This window comes from Drosophila elegans, unplaced genomic scaffold, assembly GCF_018152505.1.
Source record: "Drosophila elegans isolate 14027-0461.03 unplaced genomic scaffold, ASM1815250v1 contig_183, whole genome shotgun sequence".
NCBI classification, from domain to species: Eukaryota; Metazoa; Arthropoda; class Insecta; order Diptera; family Drosophilidae; genus Drosophila; species Drosophila elegans.
The window spans coordinates 10,441,737-10,466,056 of record NW_024545550.1 but is presented as its reverse complement, the minus strand read 5'-3'; the positions used below and the strand labels follow the sequence as shown (position 1 = coordinate 10,466,056).

At 43.7% G+C, this 24,320-nt stretch overlaps 2 protein-coding genes across 9 annotated transcripts; one reads left to right on the top strand and one right to left on the bottom strand.

Moving 5' to 3' along the window:
* The first annotated feature begins 20 nt into the window (after window positions 1-20).
* LOC108144411 (DNA-directed RNA polymerases I, II, and III subunit RPABC4) lies at window positions 21-586 on the top strand. Its single transcript, XM_017269255.2, has 3 exons — window positions 21-159; window positions 287-379; window positions 465-586. Exons 1-3 carry the CDS (start codon window positions 102-104, stop codon window positions 485-487), a joined length of 174 nt encoding a protein of 57 aa, XP_017124744.1. The 5' UTR covers window positions 21-101; the 3' UTR covers window positions 488-586.
* A 310-nt stretch (window positions 587-896) lies between these two features.
* LOC108144409 (protein charlatan) lies at window positions 897-24,125 on the bottom strand. 8 transcript variants are annotated; one of them, XM_017269248.2, is made up of 7 exons: window positions 23,673-24,125; window positions 8,284-8,621; window positions 7,235-7,731; window positions 6,119-7,156; window positions 5,181-5,405; window positions 4,537-4,869; window positions 897-3,902 (listed from the first exon to the last, which is right to left on the bottom strand). In XM_017269248.2, exons 2-7 carry the CDS (start codon window positions 8,503-8,505, stop codon window positions 2,234-2,236), a joined length of 3,984 nt encoding a protein of 1,327 aa, XP_017124737.1. In that variant the 5' UTR covers window positions 8,506-8,621; window positions 23,673-24,125; the 3' UTR covers window positions 897-2,233. The 8 variants fall into 8 exon arrangements, with proteins under 8 accessions (XP_017124737.1, XP_017124739.1, XP_017124738.1 ...); XM_017269250.2 differs by having other exon boundaries at window positions 4,537-4,860; XM_017269249.2 differs by lacking the exon at window positions 23,673-24,125 and adding an exon at window positions 18,070-18,415.
* Window positions 24,126-24,320: the final 195 nt, after the last annotated feature.

Here is a 24,320-nt window from a genome sequence, read left to right as displayed (position 1 = left end):
TTTTACTTTACCGAACAACGGTCACTCTAAACCTAATTTCGGCAAAACAAAACACATTTTTTACGGAAAACTCGGTTTTATTTAAAAAAAATAGACTTAATATGTCGGAACCTAGCTCCAAGGATAATGTCAAGACGGCAATGACGTATATTTGCGGTGGTAAGTAGGGCGAATAAAGTATTTCAGTGTAAAAACGAATTCTTCAGCGGGCACATGGCTGCTGGAGTGCCACACAAATGTTTAAAATTATGTTTTATTATATATTGTTCGTTTTTTCTACTTTTAGAATGTCATCACGAAAACGAGATGCGACCAAGGGATCCAATTCGTTGTCGCGAGTGTGGATACCGTATCATGTACAAAAAACGCACCAAGCGTCGTAAGTAAATTATTTTAGTTGAGACTGAAAAAGTCTCCAATGATTCTCAAACTGTACTGATGAAATCTTTCGTTTCTTCTTGCAGTTGTTGTCTTTGATGCTCGTTAAAAAACCGTGAAAACTAATGGACAATCTATATTTTTAAGGAATTAGTTTGTAGCTAAATAAAGCTTGTGCTTCAATAAAAGTCCTCTTACAACCGGAAAATTAAATTTGTTGATAGTTCTTTTTAGTAAAAAACAATACAAATTTCAATACCGTGCTCAAAACTCTATTTTTTTAATATAAAATTACGCTTAAGCTTTATTTTTTTAGGACTAAATGAAAATTTTATTGATATAACACCTGTAAAAGGGTAACTGAAACAGGTGCTATATCATAAAACCACTTTTTTGAAACCCAAAGTAAAACCATCCACATTTTGTAATTGTAAAAACAAATCAAAAAATCCCAAAAACAAAAGAAATTAACAAAGACCTTTTTGTTTTATATTTTAAACTAATTATGTTTTATTTTGAATGTTTTGGAAATATATAATTTTAAACTAAAAACACTCACATTACAGTTATTGTAATTATACCTTTTATTTTTTGCAAGTTCATTGCTTAAATAAAATTTAAAGTAATTCGGTTTGTTCTTTTTTTTTTGTTTCCTTTCTTATAAATGTCTTTTTTCGTCTCAAAAATTTTGTCTAAATGGCTTGTCATCCAAAAATTTACTTTACTTAAGAATTTTCTCTTCGTTTACGCTTTAGTTTAGTTTTGTGTAATAAATTTACGTTTCTTTTTTAGTTTACCACATTTAGCAAAAACACACATTTTACACTAAAATTGTTTATAGCTTTATTCATATATATCATATCTTCTTTCCCCCGACACTTTTCAGTCAAATATTTCTTGTTCAGTGTGGTAAAAAGTTGTATTCTATCCATGTTCTTTGAGTATTTTGTAAGTTGTTCTTGTGTTTCCTTCTGGTTTTTCTCGCCGACTTTCCTCTGTTTTTCTTTCTGATAAAATCATGAATACACATCTACACGTACAGTAATATAGTTTTTGTTCATTTTGTTTTGTTAATATTTATAGACGTTTCTTTTTCCATACATATGTAAAACGTTTTTTGCATGAGAATGGATTTTGTTTCTTGTGGGCATTGTGGGCGTGACTGCTGCTCCTGCTGAGGAGTAACTAAATCAACTAAAACTAAATTTATATTCACGTTAAAGCTTAAATGATAAGTAAGGCAAAGGGTTCGATGAGGTTCGCGTTTGCAGTTCATAAATTAATCCATAAACTAAGGTAACTAGACGACTAAATGCTAGGTGTAAAAAGATGGCAATCATTACTCGTAACTAAACTGAAGCTTTGTAAATGGCAAATTAAAGCTTTTTACTTCACATTTCATTCAATCGAATACAAATACGAATATGAATGCAAATACAAATACAAATGGAGGAAATCAGGGGCTGGGACACATTTGATAAATGCTCATTCCAGGTTAATTACTAAATAGTTAAATATCCGTGTGTAAATGTTCATTGTGAGTGGGCTTTGTGTTTGTGAGATAGCTCAATTGTACAACTAAGATAATGAAATTCATTTGCATTCGGCTGCAAAAGCGCTTTCGAGACCGTTTTGCATGAATTGTGTTTGTTTGTTTTTGTTTTTTTAAGTATTTTTTGTTTGTTTAAGAGAAATCATATTTCAGGTACATCACAACTTAAAATTTAAAAAATTAAATGCAATTTTTTAAACGATTTTCAATGTCAAATGCCTAATGCATTCCATATATGGCAAGCAAACATTCTCTAATCTTAAGCGAATAATAAAATAGAACCGATAGAAGGACGCGGCCACATTAGCATTGCTGTTCCGCCTGTCTGCGGCGAATCCTCTTCTGCAGAGCTGCCTGCAGCCGTTGTCTCCCAGTTGATGAGCAGGATGATCCCGAACCCGATCCCGATCCCGAACCCCCCGCGCCATGTCGCCAGTACTTGTGCAGGGCCAGCGATCCCAGGGTGTGGTAGTTGAAGCTGATGGAGCTGCTCCTCCGCCTCTGGCTGCACTTGAGGCAGCCCAAGCGCTGGCGCACCATGCGATTGAGGTACTTGTCCCTCAGCAGGGTGACCACCGCCTCGGGCGTCAGGCGAATTTTCTTGGGCTGCGCCTGCTTGCGCGAGCTGGACTTCTTGCTGAAATCCAGCGGAGCGGCCAGATACTCCTGCTGGCTGGCCGCATCTGCCAGCAGCGGCAGCAGGGTGGCCAGTTGGTTGAGGGATTTGCGGGAGGCGCCGTTGCTGTGAGCCGGCGTCACCTTCTTGGGACTCCGACGCGGCGTGCTGAGATCCAACTGACGCTTGAGCAGCGATGTCGTCGCCGGCGGCGGCGGTGGCTGCAGCTTTGGCGCAATGGTCAGTGTTATGTCCTCCTTGTTACGCAAATACTCGATGTACTCCTCCGTTTCGCTGAGCAGACGACGACGCTTGCTTGGCGACAGGTTCTCAATGTCCAATTCCGGCAGCTGCTGACCCGTAGTCGTGGCCGTGGGCAGTGCTGCTGCTGCAGCGGCCAACATCAGAGGCGTCTCTGCCGCATAATACTTGTTGATGATGTCCTTGACGTAGTTCTGGAACTGAGTGCCAATGCGATTGAGATTCTGGTACTCCATTTGGGTGAGAAACGGTGTCTGGCTGGTGTTGCCGCTGACGCTGGGCGGCGATGTTGCTGCTGCAGCTGCAACACTTGCTGCCGCTACCGCTGCTGTTGGTGACTTGCTTTTGTTGTTCTCCTTGTCATCCTGGCGATGATGGTGAACGGCATTTCTGTGCGATGACTTGTCCTTGTAGTAGTTGTTGTTATGGCTGTTACTATTGTTATTGTTGTTGTTGTTGTTCAATTTGTACGCGGGAGACGATTTAATAAGCTGCAATCGCTGCTGCTGCTGCTGCTGGATATGATTTTGCTGATGTGGCTGATGCTGCTGTTGCTGGTTCTCTTGGTCCTCATCGTTGTCATCGGTTTCGACCTTGATCTTCCGTTTGCTGGCCAGCAGCTCGATGGCCGTCTGCTCGTAGCTGGCCGCCTCCAGAAATGCCGTTGCCATCATCGCCTTGCTGGGCACCATGTCCTTGCCCTCCAGCTCATCCATCTTCTCCAGCTTGACGGCATGACGCGACAGCTTCAGCGGCGATGTGGCGCTCATGTTGAACTCATCGCCCGAGAAGCTCGACGACGAGGCCGACGATGGTGTGTTCTCGTCATCCTCGCCGGTGGAATGTTGTCGCGCCCTAATGCCAAACTTCTGGCGCTGGGAACCGGATACGGAGCCGGCGGCGGCACCGCCGCCCATGTTGCTCAGGCTGTACAGCAGTGCAGCAGCCTCACGTGTCGTCCATTGCGAAGGCAGTTTATTGTTAAACAGGAGTTGATGATTGGCTGGTATTTTCAACTCGTGCACGCCTCCCGCCTTATGAAAATCCTGAGCGACCGAAGCGGTGTTGCGACTAATGGCGTCCATTTTCAGCAGACTGCAAGGATAAAGTAAATGGCAAGGGATTAGAATATGATATTGATGCTTGAATGAAGGACAAATAAACAGCTATTAAGGGTGAAAATCAGGGGAACTGAATATAAACAATTTAAACAATGCTTAAACAGTGCAAAATAAAACTTTTCATAATATATATATGTATAAACGGAACAGATAAAACAGCAAAAAGCAAGGACGAATAGTGCGACCTAAAACAAAACATTCCTAAAGTGTAAATATTAAGTGAAGAACAGTAAAACAACAACAAACAGTATTTAAAGGCAGCTTGAAAACATAAACGATTTTTGGAACTCACAAGGCACAATCGCACAATATGGGTTAACATTTTGACTAATAAAAGTGGAATAAAAGAGTTATTTGGTAATGATAAATAAAACTTAAACGAATTATGGGTTTAATAGACCATATAAAATGGGTGAAAGCAACTGAATTTCAGGAAACTTATTGGAAAACTTTGTAAATTAAATAAAAACCAACATAAACAAAACCATATATTACATTTTCATGTAATGCAATTTTATAACACAACGAAACAAGTTAAGAAATCGAGTGAAAACCAACGAAAGCGCAATGGATGTGGGGGGGGCATGGCATATTGGTTGTGCAAATACCGCGCATAGTCCTCCGGATCGCTGCCCTCGGCCTCGAGGTACTGAAACAATCGCTCCGAGCCGCGCTTCTGCGTGGCCGCATTTGGCAATCCGCCGGTGAGCAAATCGTGTGGCGGGATCAGAGATCCGTTGGCACTTAGCCGCCAGCCGACCATCGACGAGGGATTCACGATGATCTCCTGGAGCGGTCCGCCGCCGGATATGTTGCCGCTAAGGCCGCCGCCGCCACCACCTCCTCCGCCGCCGCCGGCCACGCCCTCATTGGTGGTGGTGGTGTAGATGGTTACGGCACCGCCGCCTCCATTCGCATTTCCCACATTGCCACTGGACGAGCTAACCGGAAATGGTGGTCGATGGTCGATGGTTGATGGTTGATGGTTGGTGGTCATGTGGAGATGTGGTGATCATGGTTGTTGGGATGTCGTGGGAATCGAGAGTCGAGAGAACGAGAGAACGAGGGTAGTAACTAGAGTTAGGAACGTTGTGCGCGCTCGGTTTGGGTTTTTTTTTTTTTTTTTTTTGGTTTTTTGGTTTTTTGGGAATGTTGGTGTTTTTGGTTTTTGTTTTGTTTTCGGGAGGGGTTTTTGGTTTTTGGTTTTTTTTTTGGTATTTTTTAATGGGTCAGGGCGGTCTGAGAATGTTACCCAAAAGCGTTGCCGGCATAGGTGTTCAGCTGGTTGTTGGCCACCAGGCTGTTGCCAATGGTTCGCAGCACATTGAGGTTCTGGCTGTGGCTGTGGCCTCCGGCATTGGCATTGTTGTTGCCATTGCCGCCGCCGCCGCCGTTGCCGTTGCCGTTGCTATTGCCGCTGCTGCTGCCGCCGCTCTGGTTGCCGTTGCCACTGCGCGCCGGCCGATTATCGTGCGGACTGATCAGATCAGAGTATATATATACACATACATATGTGTTAGATATAGAGAACGTCCGGGGGTTTTTAATTTTCGGGGGGTAGCGAAAAGAAGTGGGGCGAAAGAGAGTTCAAAAGCTGTTTAGAGTTTTTCGTAATTCCCAGGGCAAACGAAGGGGGCAGGTTAGATTCGGGGCATCCGAAGCTACAAGTACCCTTGCAGATGGATCATAAACTCAATTTTATGTTTGGAGAACACAAACTAATACTAATAATTATAATGAGTGAATAGGAACAATAGGGTGGTCCATAAGGTCCCACTCTAACCCGCCTACAGTATGCGATTTAAGGAGTTTGCAAGGATTTAAATTATATCACTCATACGTACTGTTACCGTATGAGTAATTTGTATAAAAACTCAACAAAATATATTTTAAGCAAATATGTCTTTTAAAACTTTAACTCTCTTCGTTCCCAAAATGGATATATCTATTAAAAATGATTTATATACAACTTTCCTATTTTCTTGTCTTTAAAACAAAAATGTAACTTTTTGTTTTTGGAACACCCTAATATACATAAATATATTTAAAGAAAATATGTCTATCAAAATTTTAATTCTCTAAACAAAGATGAATGATGAAAATTTCCTACTTTCTTGTCTTTTAAGAACTCCTAGCAAATTCCCTGCAAGGGTACCACAAAAAATCAGAAATATAACAAGAAATACTTACTGCACATCGCTCATGTGAACCTGGTACTCCTCCTGCGTGTCCGCCAGATAGGAGCACTTGCTGCATGCTCGCTTGTTGTGCACCTTGAGCACGTGCGTGGCCAGGCGCTCGGATCGCGCCGCCTTGTAATCGCAGAGCAGGCAGACGAAGGGCTTTGTGTGCGTATTGAGGTGCCGCTTGAGGCCCCACTTGTCCGCTCCGGACCAGGGGCAGTAGCAGCAGGTGAAGCGCTTCTCCCGCTTCGGTTTCAGGAGGCCCGAGCCGCTGCCACCGTTGCCGTTGCCGTTGCCGCCATGACTGCCACTGCTGCCTGAACTCGAGCTGGCCACCGGTTGCTGCATCACGCCCACGCCCACATGAAGGGGCAAGACCACTCCGCCGCCATCGTCTAGCTTCTCCTGCTTGAGCTGGGCCAGTGGCATGTCCGTGGCCGAGGCCACTGCCTCGATCGTTTCCACGATGCTCATGCTGGACGAGGTGGGATGTCGTTGGGCCTCCAAGAAGGCATTGTCTATGTTCACGCCGGCCGAGTTAATGGTCACATTTCCCCGTCCCCCAGAGTGATGAGATCCGCCGCCGGAGGAGCCGCTGCCCGAGGAGCCACTGCCCGCGGAGACATGGCGCCGGGTCTTGTTTATGTCGTACTGCAGCTCGCGATGCATGCGCAGAAAGTGCTTCTTGACATGGTCGGCCCGATTGAACTGCTTGAGGCAGGCATAGCACTGAAAGGGCTTCTCGTCCTTGTGGATGTTCTCGTGCCGGGTGTACAGATCCCGTCGGTCCGTCGAGTACGGACAGTGGGTGCAGGCGTACCGCTTCTGGATGTGAACTCCGTTCGCAGCAGCGGCGGCGGCTGCCGCTTGGGCGGCCTTCTTGCGACCGCCTCCGCCTCCTCCGCCGCCGGAGGAGCTGGTGCTGCCGCCACTGCTGTTGCTGGGCGCTGAGGTGGGTGTGGATTGGGCCAGATTCTGGGCCGCATTGGCCGAGGTTGAAGGGCTGGCATAGATCAACTCAGCCGCATGTTCCTGCCTGTGTTTTCTACGGGAAACAGAAGATTCGACTTGGTTAGTGAGACTCTTTAACATATAATATATCAATCATTCGCTTGCTACTTACTTGGACTTGGGTGTGCTCTGATGCGGCTGTTGTTGCTGCTGCTGCTGCTGCTGCTGCTGCTGGTTGACGTGAGCGTAGCTCTGCAGCTTGCCGCCCGAGGTCCACTGTACGAGTTGCGGTTCCGCGGCCGCTGCCGCCACCAGACCAGATCCGTCCTGCGCCCAGCGCTGCTGCTGCTCGCCGGCCTTCAACAGACCCGCCTGTCCCGCCGCAAAGCCGTTCTGCATCAGGGCCGCCAGCCCGAAGGCCGTGCTCAGGTGATCCTCGGACTTGAAGCCACCGACGGCCGCCACACTGGGTGCCGGCACCACAGTCGCCCCACTGCTGGCCGTCACCACCACGGAGTTGCCCGACTCCGCCTGCTGCTGCTGCTGCTGTTGCTGCTGTTGTTGCTGGATTACATTGGCCTGGGTGGTGGCCACGTTGTTGCCGGAGGCGCCGCCTGCCGCACTGGACTCGTATTCAATGCTGGGCGCTGCCGAGCGATCGAGTTGTTGCTACAAAGGAAGGTAATGGGTGATTTTATTAGTTTCTTGCTTTGATTTAACAAAAATATGTGGAATAAAATATATAATTTTCTAAATAACTCATATACTTTTTGCTAAAAGCAATTACACTAAGTATACTTTTAAGTATGCACCTATGATCTTTTCATATTTAAAAAACATTTTAAATACACAACGAAAAATAGTTTATTTTAAAAAACAGTTTAAGGAGTTGTATATAGCATATATAGACTACACAAATATTAAAAATGTATTCAAACATACATATCGGCAGATATTTTTAAGAAACAAAAATTATAAATAATTATTATATATCAAGAGTAAAGGAGTTTTTTGTTCAAACTTGTTTGTAGTTTGTAAAATCATTATTATATCAGAATTACAAGTTAACAAACGTTAAAGGTACCTAACGAAATATATTTGGATTTATTATAGGCATTATTATTATTTATATTAAATAACCGTTCCACTTTATCAAGTCACATATGATTACAATTTTAATATGAAATTTAAATTGAGCTTATTCCCGACCAAAATCCTTACCAGGTTCGTGAAGGAGCGCTGCTCGCCCTCGGGCACCGCCGTTGGCCCGCTGGTGGCCACCTGCGCCACCGGCGTGCCGAGCGTGTGCAAACCGTTGCCGGTCTCCTCGCCGTACAATTTGCGTGTGATTTCCTTGAACATATCTTCGTATGTCGCCTCCACATTGGAGGATTGTCCGCTCGCTGCTGGATGGCCGCCGTTCACTGGTATTAGTGTGGCCATTGCAGGTGCTTCAAGTTGCCGTCGGCCTTGGCTAGCGGGCGGGCTGCTGCTGCTGCTGCTTTCAGGGGGCGGAGGCTGCTGCTCTTGCTGTTGCCTCCACGTCCACTCGCCGAGAACTGCAAACAAAAATAATAGAGAGGGAGCGAACGGAAATTCATGAGTACACTGGGAGTAATTATAAATGTGTAAATTTCATTTTAAAACAAGAAAAGACAATATATATACAATAGTTATATTTTCGAGCTTTAGTGGTTTTAAATAAGTTTTTTATCCCAATTAAAATTTTTTTAACAATCATTAAAAATTATATACTTTTTAAATCGTTAAACTCATGAAGAGTTTCCAAATAAATTATACCTGTAATGCTTTTACCCACAATATATAATTCGATTAAGCTGTCCCAAAGGTAGCAGAAAACTAGTTTATGAAACATGAACCAAAAATTTCAACAAAATGTTGGAGAATATTAAAAGTTCTAGATAGAAAAGTTACACCTAACTAACTTTTATCATGGCTCTAATAAGATTTCGAGTATAAGTAGCTTATGAAAAAATATTCATCTGCATGGAGGGATTATTCAAGCCGACTATCTTAGAGCGACATCCGGCACCGAAATACCCACTGTCTCCCGTTGACAACGTCACTAATGGGAAACGAGTGCTGACACATCCAACTCTGAGTTAACAGGGAGAGGGGGGCGCGGGGAGTGGAGGGGCGGGCGGAGAGGGGGTGGGACCGGACTGCCTTGGGGCGCTTGCGTGGGGGGTTTTGCTTTTGGTTTCGGTTGGGGATTGGGCTTGAACTCGGGCTTGGGTTTCGATTTGACGTCGGCGCAGCATCGCTGAGTCAGCCAGACAACAGCGATTTTAGCGGGCTTTTTGTTTACGAATCTCCGATTTTTGGACCACCGATGTCGGCGGGTGTCAGGTCACCAAAGAAACGAAATCATTTTGGTTCAAGTGGTTGCAAGAATTTTGTTATATCGACTTTGAAGCACCCCTCAATAAAAACTAATAAAATTTGAATGGTATAGTTTTTTCATACTATTATATTTCAGTTTTAACAAGCCCCATTTCCTTGTAAATACAAATTTGACCCAATAAAATACACAAAGTGACATATTCGTCGCCTGAACCAGTTGTTCAATGCATAAAAACACGCACACTCTCGGCTGTTTTTTGGGTCCCGGCTGCATATATTAATAAATTTACCACCTTGACGTGCCCAACTAACGAACCAACCCAAAAACCCATTGATCGTCTACCACACGACGGGTTTATCATCATCATCTTCATTGCTAGCCCAGCATCATCCTCATAGAAAGACAAATTGCCAACGATCGTGGCAATTTTTTTTTTGGCGGTGCTTTTGTTCTGTGGTGGGTGGGTGTGTGTTATTTTAGTCGCCCTCCCTTTTTCTCTACACTGAAAAAAAGTCGAACTCCATTCGTTTAAATTAAACATCTTTACCTGTTGCCTAAAGAAATAAAATGCGTTGTTCTCAAAACTCAAAAATTTTAATTTAATAAAATGTTTTTTAAAAGTTAATCAGCGCAGTCTTTTTCGATTAAAGTTACTAAATAAATAAACAAAAGAAGAAATAAAGTTTTCTACGTGTTTATTTTTCTTGGCCTCATGTTGCTGCGCCCGTTTTTCTCTTACATTTTTTTTTGCAGAGAGAATAAACGTTTTTTCTGCCACTTTGTGGCGACAAAACTGTCTGTTTGGTTTGCTGCTGGGCCCTGGGCACGTTCTATGGCCCAGCGCCAACGGCTGCGCCCACCCACACACCCACTGGTGGCCCCAGCCCAAGTTGCCAAGTCACCGACACCCAGCTACCAAGGCAGCGCACCACCGCCGCACCACCACCCACCCACACACCCACATACCCACGACCGTTCCCAGTCCCGAGATCCGTTTCGATACGATCCAATCCGATCCAATCCGATCCGATCCGATCCGCAGCCTGTTTCTGTCGTCTCTTTTCAGTTCATATTTCGTATCTGAGTTTTGCATATTTGATTTTTATGCTTCGTGTGCTTTTTACAGTGGGGTGTTTTGCCTGGTGTTTGTCTGCCTCCATGGGGGCGTTTGTTGTTCTTCTTGTTTTTGTTGTTGTTGTTGCTGCCGTTGTTGTTGTTGTTGCTGCTGTTGTTGCTGTTCTTGCGTTCGTTGTTTGCTTTACTTCGAGTGTTTTTCGGGAGGTCTGGGGTCTGGTGTCTGAGGCTCGGGTTCGCAGATCGGGGATCGGGGATCTCAGGGGATTGGGGGCCATGCCCTGATCTGCTGGCTTGGCCTCACTCAGTTCGCTGCGTGTGGTTTTTCAAGCCAAGGGCATGTCTTTGTTGTTGTCGTCGCCGCTTGACTTTGGCCACGCTCTCAAGATCATGCAGCACCATAACCTCCATTTCGGATCTGAGGTTTCGAGAGGAAGGAAAGTGCAAGTGTGGGGTTGCAAACTGGTTTTTCACTAGAAGGGAAAATTTATTATATCATCTATATCTCTTATGTCACTTGCATAAGTCATTTAACATTTTTTGTATATCTTCTTTATAGCTAAGGTTCTTGTCTTTAGCAAGATCAAGCTAGAAAAGAAGTACCGCTCCCAAGATTTCTATCGATTTGCGCCGCCCCACCACCACCACCCCCTGAATTTGATAAGCCGTCGAGGGGTCAACTGTTGTGGGCGAGACACCATAAAAAAAAAAAAAACAGCGGAAAAAGTGTTATGCGTTGCCAACAGCAAAAGCGCGCGTGTGGGTGCCTGTGCCTCCCCCTTTTGTTTTTGTTTTTTTTTTTTTGTGCTGCTCGTGCTGCTGCTGCCCCACCACCAGCAACAACAACATCCGCTTTGCTAATAACAGACGGCAGAAAAAACATAAAACAACAACAACGGGAGTGGGCTGAAAATGGGCGCGCAAACCAGCAACAAAATCAATTTACAACAACAACAACACCAGACCACGCGAACATCAGAACAGCGATCAGCCGACGTCGGCAGTGAAGCCGGCAGCGCAGTCGACGTCAATTGTGTGGTGGGTGTGCAAGCTTGGGGGAGTTGTGAGAGAAAGAGACAGCGAGAGAGGGAGAAGAGCGAGAGAAACCGGTTGGGCAGCTGAAAAATGCCGGTTGGGGGAATTTTCGCTGCTTTGGCTCTCACGTAATAAGTGAGAGCGCGCTTGATCCGTCTCTCTTTTCCACTTGGCAGATGTCATTTTCGCAGATGTTAACGGTAAACGCATTATTGGCTCTCCCCTTTTTTTGGGGCCAGTGGGGTGCTTTGTTGGATCTTTTTTATTGGGTTTGGGCTTTTTTGGGTATTTGCAATAATTATTTAAAGCCTAGGCTAATCAAAAGTTATGGCCTCTATTTGAGGGCGGTCATCAAAGTGCAAATTACAAAACACACACACATTTACGCATTTACAGTGGGGATACCCTAAATTAAACAATTGGAGGAAAACATGAAGTAAGATCTCTAGTCACAAACTTTTTAAGGCCACAAAGGTACATAACAAAAATGTATGCTATGGATAAACAAACATACAAAAATATAAAAAAAGTTTATAAATGTAATAAAATGACACCATTGTATTAAGATTTGTACCTAAATATTTTAAAATAGAAATCTGATTTATTTAATTAATATAATAATAATCTTCTAAAATTTACTTGAGCAAGTCCTTCTTTAGTAATATGTTTATTGTTCTTTAAAGGTTGAAAGGTTGATATTTATGACTTTTTTAAGCCTAAGCCCTTCAAATTATCATATCTGTATCACTTTTTTTTTTTGTTTGGTAGTTTGAGCTACAGAAGTTGGACTGTAGAGTTATATTGTATACACACACTTTTTAACACTCGTGGGTTGGGCAAAGCGATCTGGCAATCTGGCGACCTGGCAGCTCAGGGTGAGCCACAACATTTACTTGTTGTTGCGGTGAAAGGCCACCAGCGCGACCGCAGAGGGGGGTGGGGCGTTACGGCGGGCGGGGGCCGACGGGATGGGGGCGGAGTACCACCAGCAGCAGCGGCAGAAACAACATCGGACGAAGCCACCAGCTAATGACATGTTAACGCCACAATCCCTCCACTCAGCCACCCCCTTCCTCGTACTCCGCGTCTCTCCAAGCCCCCTTTATTACCACCAACTTTGCGAGCGACCAGCACGCAGTTATTAAAAAACGCTTTGGCCGATGACGCACAGTGGGACGGTTGGAGCTGCACGAGGAAGTTATTCGCACTCGAAGTGCAGCAGTCAATTGTTCAATCGCTGCGGTCTGGGAAATTTCCAGCAAAATTCATTATCAGAAAAAGATCCTACGAACTGCGCTTGCTTCAAGATTGCTTTTAGAGATATTTAATACTAGCAACTAATTAAAGACAACACATTTTAATAAAACCATTCGCTGGAATTTCATTTTAGCACTGACTCACTATACTGAATAAACTTCCAAGCTTTGCAAGAAATCTGTTTTAGAACAAGTTCAATTTAATTTTTGTATTTCATAATATTACCTTTACTAGAATGAGAAAGAGAATAGAGCAACCACTGTGCCATTAGTATTTGGCAGCTACAACTAATCATCAAAGTGGGTGGGTGTCTAGCAACACACCACCATCGTATCCAACTGACCGCAGCTGTCCCAATGATCCAACCGATTCCACCGACAACGAAATAAAATCGAAGATTTTATATGCGAGCCAAATTAACACCAAACGGCAAAAGGCCCCAACAAAAGCTAAAGCTTCGGCGACTGCCAACGGTATTCTCACTGTTCGATTCAGCTTCCCTCGCCGTTCAACGCCCACAATCCGAAAAATCGACGGCGACAGCGACGCAGGCGCAGCTGGGTGGTTAGTATTGTATGAGGGGATAAGGGGGGTTACGGGGGTGGCGAGTGGGTGGGTACATGGGATGAGGCGAGGTGAGCTAAGCATGTGTGGGCCGCAGCTGTTGTCATCGATTGCACTCGTTGGCCAATTCGCTGCGTGGGTCAATGTTTCTTTTCCACATTTATTTTATATTTAATGGGGAGGTTAAAGTTTGTTAAATAATTTTTAAGCAACAGCATTTTCTGGTTTCGAGTTGTACAATTTAAAGACTATGTGTTTCGATCTTTAGACCTATAATCTTCAACTCATCTTGCTTTCTCAAAAAAAAAAACCCATTACTCATCAGTTTGTTAAGTTAGAAACGTCACTATTTCCGGCTAAGTAGAAATCATTATTATAACAATCTTAGAGAAATTTCTAAATCTGCTTTAATTCTGATTGTTTTGATTGCAAATTTTTTTTGTTTTAGTGATTTACTTTAATATAAGGAAAAATTGTTTTTTCAGAGCGGTAATTTTATTTATAATATTAAATTGAACTGAATACAAATTTATAAAGAGCACTAGTAGTAGAGTTTTGGACCCTAGCCTACAACTCCATTCAATGCCTTCCCATCTCCCCTTACAAATAGAATTGTAACTTAAGGGAGCACGTTTTCTCAACACTTCCTTTCCCATTCCCATGGTGGCATATCCTTGGGTTAATGGGGCTACCGGCGAACAAAGGACAGCAGCTATAGGCGACATGTATATGGGCGGCAGGTGGTACTTTTTGTGGCCACCATGCGACGGCAGCTGCTGTTTCTTCTTTTCTTTCTTTTTTTTTGGTGTCTTCTCTTTGAGCTTGTTTTTTTTTTTGGTTTTTTGAGGCGGATGGCCGGCCAGCAGACAACAAAAGCAAATCGCTTTCGGCCCAAAGTCTTCGAAGCTGGTTTCGTTTGTTGCTTCATTCGAATTTTTTGGGTGGTTCATCTTCTGCTGGTGGTGGTGGGCGTTCGTCGACTTCAAGGGCAGGCCCAGAAACGAAACGAGTCGGAGACCATGGCTTTTGGCTATGATTGCCCGCCTTTAATTTTTCCTCGTCTTTTGCGGCGGCGGCAGCTGTTGGCAGGTGCGCGCCCTCATAAAATGGCCAGCAAAAAAAAAAAAAAACAACAAAACTCAAGATACAGAAATGCAGGCGCAGACGTTGCACATGTTCGTCTGTCCTTCGTCTTGAGAACCGGGGTCCTGAGACCTAAGTCCGAGCAGTGTCAGTTGCACCCTCCCTGATCTGCTCCTTTTCTGTTGAAATCTTTGCCGCATGCAACATGTGCTTGGTGTCCGATCATCCATGGGGTAGCAATTTGTGCCATGTTTTCCATTCCCTTTTTAGGGGTGGTTTTTCGTCGTTCCTCGTTCGTTTTTCAACTGCAATCTAGACAGCCAACAACCTGCTGCCCAGAGTAGAGATCACTTTTAGGGTTGCCCGTTGGGCTGCAGGTTGCAGCTGCCATTCGCCGGTGGTTGGGGTGGTCGCGGGAATGGTTTCTGAGGGGTGGAGTGGGGTTTAAGTGCCGATCCTGTTGCTTTTGTTGCGGACCAACGGATGCGATCCTTGGCAGTACAAGGAGGTTCCAGAATACATACATAGGAGCATGATAAATGGATTTGTGTTCAGAAATTCAAGAGAGGTAACGCATTTAGGTGTGACTTTCTAGTTTGTTCTTCATGTGAATAATGGATCAATTATAGATTTTTTGTTTTCATTAGAGTTTATAAGAATTCGGTAAAATATGTGAACTATCGACATTGGGGAAAAATATATTCATTTGTTTCTTGGTAACATTTTAAAGATACATAGGTTCTGTGAAAACTTTTAATTTTCAACAAGCCATATTATTCTGATTTCATAACTCACAATCTTTCGTAGATTTAAGATCCCTATCTATATAGGGCTCCCACATACTCCCTCCCGATTTACAAAAGGCGATCGGGTTGAAAGCTTTTACTCGCCGTCAGCAAATGACTGCGCTTCCTTTGCCTCTCAGCCATTTGGGTTTCGTGTTGTACTCTTTGGGTTATCATATGAACAAATGGATTTCCGAGAAACCACCTACCTACACACGAGAAATGCCACAGCCCAAGCTGCCGCCACCATCATCATCCCATCCCATACCGAACCAAAGCGTACCATCCCAATCCATGGGCCAGCCTATCCGTATATATGTATAATACATATACCCAAGACAACCAACCCAACCCAAAACCGAAACCCCGCGCTGAAATGTTGACGCTGGACGCCTCTTAAAAATAACAACAACCACAGCAACAGCAGCAGGCAATCAGAAGAGTAGGAGGTGGATGTAGAGGTGGGGGAGGAGTACGAGTACCAGGAGGAAGAAGTGGGAGGTGGAGGTGAGGAGACAGACCCAGACCCATAATGAAATTTCACAACAACCTTCAAGCAGACATCGTCGCCGTCTGTCGTGCTTCTTCCTCTTCGCCACCATCGTTTTCTGTTTTTCTGTTTTTGTTTTTTTGGTTTCGTTGAATATTGAAAAACGGTCGAAACGGTTGGGGTTTTTTAGGCAAATTGTAGTAGGAGGAGTGCTGGTGGTGGTGATGGTGGTGGTGCCATAGAATGAGCCAGCGAAACGGAGATAATGATGATCGCCGGGCACAAAAGCAAAAACGAGACCAACCAAAACTCAAGACGCCCAAAAGATTTTCGGCTTGAGTTTTGGGCCAACAAAAGAATTGAAGAAGATGTGAGTAAGTCTCCACCCCCTCCCCTTGTTATTCTTCATCCTCCTCTTGCTCCTCCTCCTCCTCCCCCCGACATACACCCCACCCACAAAGCGAACAAAGAAGCGAAAGATATAAGAAATGGAATGAGTCCTACGCAATGGGGTGGCTGTGCTGCGAAAGGGGACGAACTCTCCGATTCCGATTCCGATGGCGATGCCGAATCCGAATCGAACTGACGCCAACAGGTAAAAAGTAGAAACCTTGAAAGCCGCAAAACAAACAGCTGCTGTAGAGAGCGGCAGGAGAAAACAGGTAAGCGAAGACCGAGAGGGCAGGTAACTTTCGGGGCCTGGGCCTTTTGGCCAGGGGGCGGGTGTAACAGGAAATTCCTATGTGATTTTCGGTGAGATTGCTGCACAACAAGCTGCCCTGGTCGCCAACTGGGGTCGCACCGAATCGAATGGGCTATAGAGGATCGGCTTAGGGATAGGGATTGGGAATCGGGATCGGTGCAGCAACAACCCTCTTTGCGACATGGGCAGGTACCTTCACCGCCGCCGCAACCCCTCTTGCGCCCTCCCCTAGCTGCATAAAATTGCTCTACCACCGACGACGGGAAGTGCGTAATTTATTTTTGCCCTTTTTTTTGGGGTCGCTTTTTCCATGGGAATGTCGAAGTTGAGTGGCGGGGGGAGGAAGCCAAGCGTGGGTTGGCAGTAAAAAGTCGGGGGCCGGGGAAAATATAAGATGTCAGATGACTCAATGAGTTCCAGCAAAGCAGCAGTAATTTATTTACTCCCACATTATCAACAAGTATTTATAACTTTTCTTTGATTTTTCAGTAAGCGGTTCTTGCAGCAAGTTTTCTACAGAAACGGTATGCGTTTTTTAACTTTCAACTTAATTTGCAAGTACATAATTTGATGTAATACATATTAAAATATTTTTTTTATTTCGAACACGTTTCAGTTTTTATAAATGGTGGAACGCCTCCCACACTAATGTTCTTACTGTCTAGAATTATCAAGTTTTAAGAATTCAATTCCATTTCCCCCTAGGGGAGATTTTCTGAGCAACCCTTTTTTCCGACCGATCGTTCCAGTGACAACTCCTTGGAAGGCGAGCCAACAACGAAGATGAGTCCATAATAAACAAGCAAATAATAGAGGGCGACTGTCAGTGGGGGCGGCAACTCAGCGAAGAGGGGGAGAAGCGAAGGAGGAGGATAGGAAAGAGGCGGAGTAGGTTGAATGCAAAAGTTACTGTCGATGGGTGGGTGTAAAAAATCATCAGAATGCAAAGGAGAGTGTGGGAGAGGCAGAGGCGAAGTGATAAAGCAGTGGGGAGGGAGAGGCCGAAAGCCACGCCAAAATGAGAACCTACAAGAAATCAACATTTGAAACAGCGGGCGTCGCGACGGTCAGTCGCCTCCCTTCCTCTCTCTTTTCTTCTTTTTATTTCTCCTCCTGCGCAACAGGGTGAAAGGGAAAGGAAGAGGAACATGTGACAAAGCAGAACGAATAGGAGAGGCCATGTGTGTGAGTAGGCGGCTTTCCAAGGCAGGCCAGATTTCTCAGTGTGTGCGAAGATGATAACCAGCGGCAGCGAAGAAAGTAGGATAATGAGGGAGGAGGCGAAGGAGGAGCAAGGATTGGTGGTGGGTTTTTTCGATTTCTTTTTTTGAGCCCCTTGCGGCGTCGCATTTGGAATCTTTTGTCTCTTTTTCAGGAAAGGGGTGCCCACCGCTTTTTTCCTCTTTTTTTTTGTGGGGCGTTGGAGTGGCTGTTTTTTTGGTTTATAATTGGAAATTGGGTAACCGGTTCTGGGCCTAGCTACCTGTGGGTTGTTGGGCTTGTCTCTGCACATGGCCTTCGAGGTGATTTCTCGATGGCTCGCAGATTGTGTGGGTTCGTTTTTGGGTTTGGGATTGGGTATGGTATGGGTAATTAATTATATGCAACAAAGTTCCCTCTAATTTTGAAGTCACAAACAATCATATTATACCTTTTTATGGTTAACAGAATTAGTTGTTTCCAGTTGGCCCTCTGGCCATCGCTCTCCTCTTTGCAAATGATGCCTTCCAGCCGGCTTGTATTTATTTCCTTGGATTTCAGTCACTATTTGTTCACAACTTGTTCACTTCGGATTAATTACAGCCGATAGGCAATTCACATACAAGTACGTACAATCAGCTGTGTTTTTTTATTCTTTAATAAGAACTCGTGCCAAAATTCGCAGGAAAACCACGCGTTGCAATGTTTTAAATAAAATGCCGCACAAATCGAGAAGTCAATTCCAAGCACGAAGAGCGAACCGCACACCACGAGAAATTCCAACAGACTGGAAGAGATACAACAAACGATGACGCCGATTCGGATTCGGGCAGCTCTGCTCAGCTCAGCCGGCATGCGACGCACAAAGCAGCGCACAGTGTGCCCGAGTTGAGATGATGTGTGCAATTCCCAAGTGTGAGAAACATAAATATATCCGAGCTGATTTTGTAAAGTTCTGAGTGTCGTTAATAGATTTAAGTTATGGGATGTCAATATTTATTTAATATCAATTTAATTTTTCATTAAGGTGGCGCTAGCTTTTATTTGCATTTATTTTCTTATGTATTAAATAATAAATATATTTCCTATTATGAAGTTTTATGACAAAATTATTACATACTTTTATAAAATACTTCAAAAATGGTATATAAGGAATAAAATAAAAACTAATATAATATTTACACACTGTGCGAGCGGCCACCTTACAAACGAATGATCGCATAAAAGAGAAATTGCAACAAACAAGCGGCGCGACGACGTCGGCAGAGGCGTCGGCTGCAAAGCAAGGCAAGCCACCCCCACCCGCTCATTCACATTTGTTGTTGTTGTCGCTGCCTCTCTTCCACTTTTCTGTTGTTGTGGTTGTGTGTGGGCCGTCGTTGCACAGTGGGATATTTCACCAAGATAGCAAGCCAAAACTTTTTATACTTAAACTCTTATATAAGTATTTTTGCAGAATGAGATGGCTGACAAAGCAATCACAAATTTGTAAAAAAAAGAATATTAATGAACGTTAAATATAATATTCCTTTTAAAAACTAGAATTAGTAGAGCCAGTCTGTTGAATCACTAAATTTTCTGTTTTCAATTTAAAGTGTTGTACTAAATTGAAAACTGATTTTACCTGATAAAATTATAAATAGTAAGTGAGTATTTTTATAAACATAGTATTCATTTTCAGTTAAATTTGTATTATTACTTAAAAATTACATATTAGTCTCACGAAAAGTTGTTGATATAACAAAAGTAGTCTGTCGGGAATCGAGCAATTGGCCCACTGTGCGACGCCGGCGGAGAGCGAGAGTGGGAGTGGGAAATGGACTGAAGAGAGGGTGGAGAGCTGATCGCGTAGGGTGGTTCGGAGTAGAATTTTCGGACCAGGTCAGTTTGCGACGGCGCAACTTGATTTCGTCGTTTTTTTGTTATTGTTGCCATACGTTTTTTTTATGCGTCGCTCGGGTTGGTAATGATCTTCGTGCATGTGGGTTGCTATAGTTGTTGCTTTTTTGTTATTGTTGTTGCTGTCGGAGGAGAAGGAGGGGGAAGGAGGAGCAGACGACTGCGACTGTTGCGTTCATTAGCGGGGCCGAGGCTTTTTTTGGGTTTGGTATAATATGGTATTTGGCCAGAAGGAGGGCGTGCGATACATGGCCCAGGTAGACATACATATAGTGAAGCCACAGTTCAACTCCCATAACCCGAATTTTTACTGATTGAAAATCTTTCAGATGACTAATTTTCTTTTCTTCGAAAGGGAATCGAGTGATAAGAATTATTACTCTTTCAGTATACACATTTGGAAATACTTTTTTCGATTTCAACTACATTATATGGATTCATAATTTTTGTTTCAACATGCATTTGTAAGGTGTTCAAAACTAACTTGTTTTTCAGTTCTTTTTAAAATCTATAAAAATATTTCATAGATCACCCTTAACAGGCTTGACTGTATTTATAAACACATTCACCCACATGAGAGAGTCAATTGGGTGGCATGGAGCGCCGATTTTTGGCGTGGGCTGATTTTAACCGCATTCGATTTCGGGTTCAAGACTTGCCATTCAACCTTTGGTTGGCTAGCCTATAAATGTGTGCTATCTCTGATACAATTGCCATGCAAATGTGCATGACTCATAAATGGGAAACTCCCAATGCAACAACAACGACAAGTCAATGAAATTGAAAGTTAAATGCAATCAATGGACGCCAGTGCATCTTCGTCGCCAGGTTGTTGTTGGTTTCGCAGGTTGTGATGACGCTGATTTTGATCGAACAACTTTTGTATATCCCCCGCAAAAGGAAAACAGCGCCAACGATGTATGGTTGCAAAAATGCGTATACTGCAATAAGGTGGCGAAGATAATATATTCGGCCAGATAGGTTCGGAAATCGCCTAAAAGTATGGGAAAAATTCAAACAATTCAAACTGTCCCCTGGGAATTTCCATGGGATTTACTCCAAGTTAATTGTCAAGTAAGCTTCTTGTAGGTTGTACCCCTATTTAAGTAGGTTGTAGAATTTCAAATAGTCCTAAATGGCATACAAATTTAATTAAAATAAGGGAAATCTTTATAAGGTTTTCTGGTATGTAACATAGTTCTCCCGAGTTAGTTGCATTTAAATAAATAAATAAATTTCCTAATTTTTATAATGTGAATAAAACAGATGGGCAAGGTGAAAAATCTTCAAAAATCATGAAGTCTAAATTCCAATCACCATATTTTCCTGAGCAACAAAAATGCCTCATTTGTAGGGCAACGGCAAACAGGTTAACCCTCGAAATGGAGCAGCCTGAGCACCCTACTTTGCCTTCATTGCCACTCAAGTGGAAGTGGCTGGGCACTGCGATGATGATGATGGTGATGGTGATGATGATGATCTCGGATAAAGGAGCTGCCTGGGGACTGGAACCGGTTCGCGAGCAGCCGTCACTGGCCAACATGTGGGCCACCTCGAATCCCCCTGAGAGGTTCTTTCGGAGGCAGAGCTCGCTGGGTCTGGGTGGACCCGTTAGTCCATCCTTGGACCGGTGCAAGCTGTGATATAACCAACGATCCCCGTAATGAGCCAGGCCAATTACAACAGCACATGGCTTCCTATGGCCGGCCAAACCTGTTGCCCCTGAAGACGAAGCCGAAGCCCTTCTTCATCGATTTTGGAGAAAGTCTCCTTGCTGGCGCCACTTGTAAAGAGGAAATCTGCCTGCCCTTCTCCAAAAGGGGTCGAAATTCTTGCACTTTGTCACGTCTCATTTAACTTAGGAACCCCGGGGTGGTTGTGCGATCGCTGGTTCCCACTGCAGAGTTCTCTCCCACCCTCAATAAACGTACACTTAGCATAAAATGCACAGCAAAAAATAAGAATATTTTTAGGCCAATATGTACTAACATAAATAAATTTCGAATACCGTTTTAAGTAGACTACTACGTGATTTTGATCTATGTTTGTATTGATCGTTGTTGTCATTAAGGTTTTAAGTTAAATATTAAAAGAAACCTTTCTCTAAATAAAATGGCACACATTGATTTCATTATTCCTCCTATCACTACCCTATTATAGGTTACAAAATTAACATCATATTGTAGTTGAATTGAAACGTTGCATGTTAATGATAGATACAAAATTTAAGCAAATAAGTTTTCTCTTTGTGGAGTCACCCCTTGCAGAGTGGGCGTGGGACGCGGCCACGCATGCGCAACTCCCTCCGGACTCCCAACTCCAAGTGGCTTTGTGTGAGTGGGTGGGTAGTGTAAATGTGTGCGTTCTCGGCTCTGGGTTGGGTACAGTCTCCGCATGGCTTGCCTTGCGGTCGGTGAGTCACTGGGTCTTGGCCCCTGGGTGATTTTTTCCAACATCATCATCATCAGCGTGGGGAGTGTGAATGAAACGAAGTCAACAGGAAATAGCCAGTTTGCGGCTAAGAACATGTTCAAATGATCGTTTCGATAAACTGAAAGAACTTTATTCGGGCTTGCCAATTCAAAGAAGTTAACAAATCTGTAGATAAAGGGGGTGATGATTGGGATGTTGTTGATATTAAAAAACAAAGGCAAGAAATTTAAATTTTATTTAAATAAACATTAAAATTGACATGTCTGGCATGAGAGTAATAAATAAGCTGATGCAAATTTTTTTTGGAATTTAATAGCTAGCGTCAATTTGTTCTAGTATGCATATTTAGTTTCCGTTTTCCAACCAACACTTTCCAATCTTAAGTAATTTGCATTGGATTCCTTTGCATTTTCCAGTGCTTTCCTTCGTTAAACTCGGACTTAAAATCAATTTTTGTCGTCAAGTAAAAATCAATTAAGCTGTCAGTCTATGTAAGCAGTTTCAAATACACAACTAATTTCTATATATATAATCCATGGAGACGCCATCAAACAAAATTCCGATGCCGGTATTCTCCCCAACTCCCAGCATAGAATTTATTTATATAGGCATAATCCCGGACCGAAAGCAATTCGAGTGCATACAAATTGCATTTTCTATATAAAATATATAAATGTATTTAATATGTGCGTGTGAATATATTCTTTTATATATATATGGCTCACGAATGCAGTTATTTGCATTTTGCAGCAGACATTGCCACCCACAAATTTTCACCATATTGCCCCTGGCAACAAAAAACCACACATTTTTAGTTTCCATCTGAAGCACCATTCCACAAACGGAATTCGTCAAAGGCGAAATAATCAAATACAAATTATATAATGCATATACATATATGTTGTCGCATATGTTGCATAAAAACCGAAACCCCAAAAAACCATTTGCAAAATGCCCCCCACCCCGTACAATCGAAATGAAAATGCAGCTCTCTCTCTTTGGAGAGAGCGCAAGCCTGTGCCGTTATTTTTCCAGAGAGAAGAGAGCACGAGAGAGTGAACGAACGGAAGTTGAACTCTCGAAAGTGCAACACAATTCCTTTGCACTTTTTTGATAAGGGGTGTGGGTGTGGGTCGCTTTTTGGGGTGGTGGGTGGGGTTGAATATAACAAAAATTGTTATAGACACAAAATTTATGATGTTCTACGGCTGTGGAAAAACAACCACCCACCCAGAACCCAGAAATCAAAAAGGGGGAAGGAGGGGGGCAGGCAGTTAGTTTTCAAATGCCAAAACAGTTGAGCTATTGTCGCGAGAGCGGGATAGTAATACCCTTCAAAACGAGAGCGAGAGAGGGTGGGTTGTGTGCATTGTTTGGGGGTTGCTATACCGTTATAATGTTGCATAGAGCGCCTGCTCTGCTCCACACACCAATACCATTTGTTTTTATTCCTATGTATGCGTGTGTTTGTGTGAAGTATTGATGATGGAAAAATAGAAGTTGGCGCTTTTTAGTTGGGGGTTGCTGGCCCCAGTGGGGTGTTTCTCTGGAAAAAGTGCATACCGAAAAAGATACGCACACACACACTGACACACACACAACGCAATGCGGAAAAATCAATAAATCACTCGGCTGGGAAAATATTTCAAAAACCCTTACCAGAAAAATCAATTATGGGATAGTTTTCCCTGATCAGTTTTAATATTTAAATCCGGAACTTACCAACATGTTAGCGAAGATTTTGGCAGCCAGCCCCGGAAGTATGCAACACTTTTTCGCCTCTTTTCACAGGGCTCACTGGGCTAAATTGATTGGTTTTTCTTTGCCGCTGTGGAATTAATTCAATTCACTGATTTTCCAAATTAATTGCTTGATGCACTTTTCGGTTTTCCGATTTCACCGAGACGAACCGCGTTTCACAACTAACCTCATCAACACTCACACACCGAATGAGATTTCGTGACTGAATGAATGGCCGCGGAGGAGCGGATCCTACAACGATTTTTCCGCCACCCACTTTCTGGGGGTGGCTGGGTGGAAATGTCCTGCCCCTCCCCCTTTTCGTTCGGCGTGTAAATATGTTGTAATATGTAGTTTTGTTGTTGCGCCTGCGATGCGTTGCTTAGTTTGCTGTTGTTGTCGCACCGATTGCCTGTCGCGTAATAATAATACCGCTCCGACGTTGTGCAATTGTGGGAAAAGCTTCCTGTCTGCGTCGTCTTCCTCTTCTCCTCTTTTCCGCTTTTCCGCTTTCCACAATTGCAAAAAGCGCGCGCATTCCGCAACGCTCCCACGCATAACAAGTGAGTGCGAGTCCGAGTGCTCTCCTCTCTCCGGGTCTCTCATCGGGATTTCTGGCTCTCCGGCTAG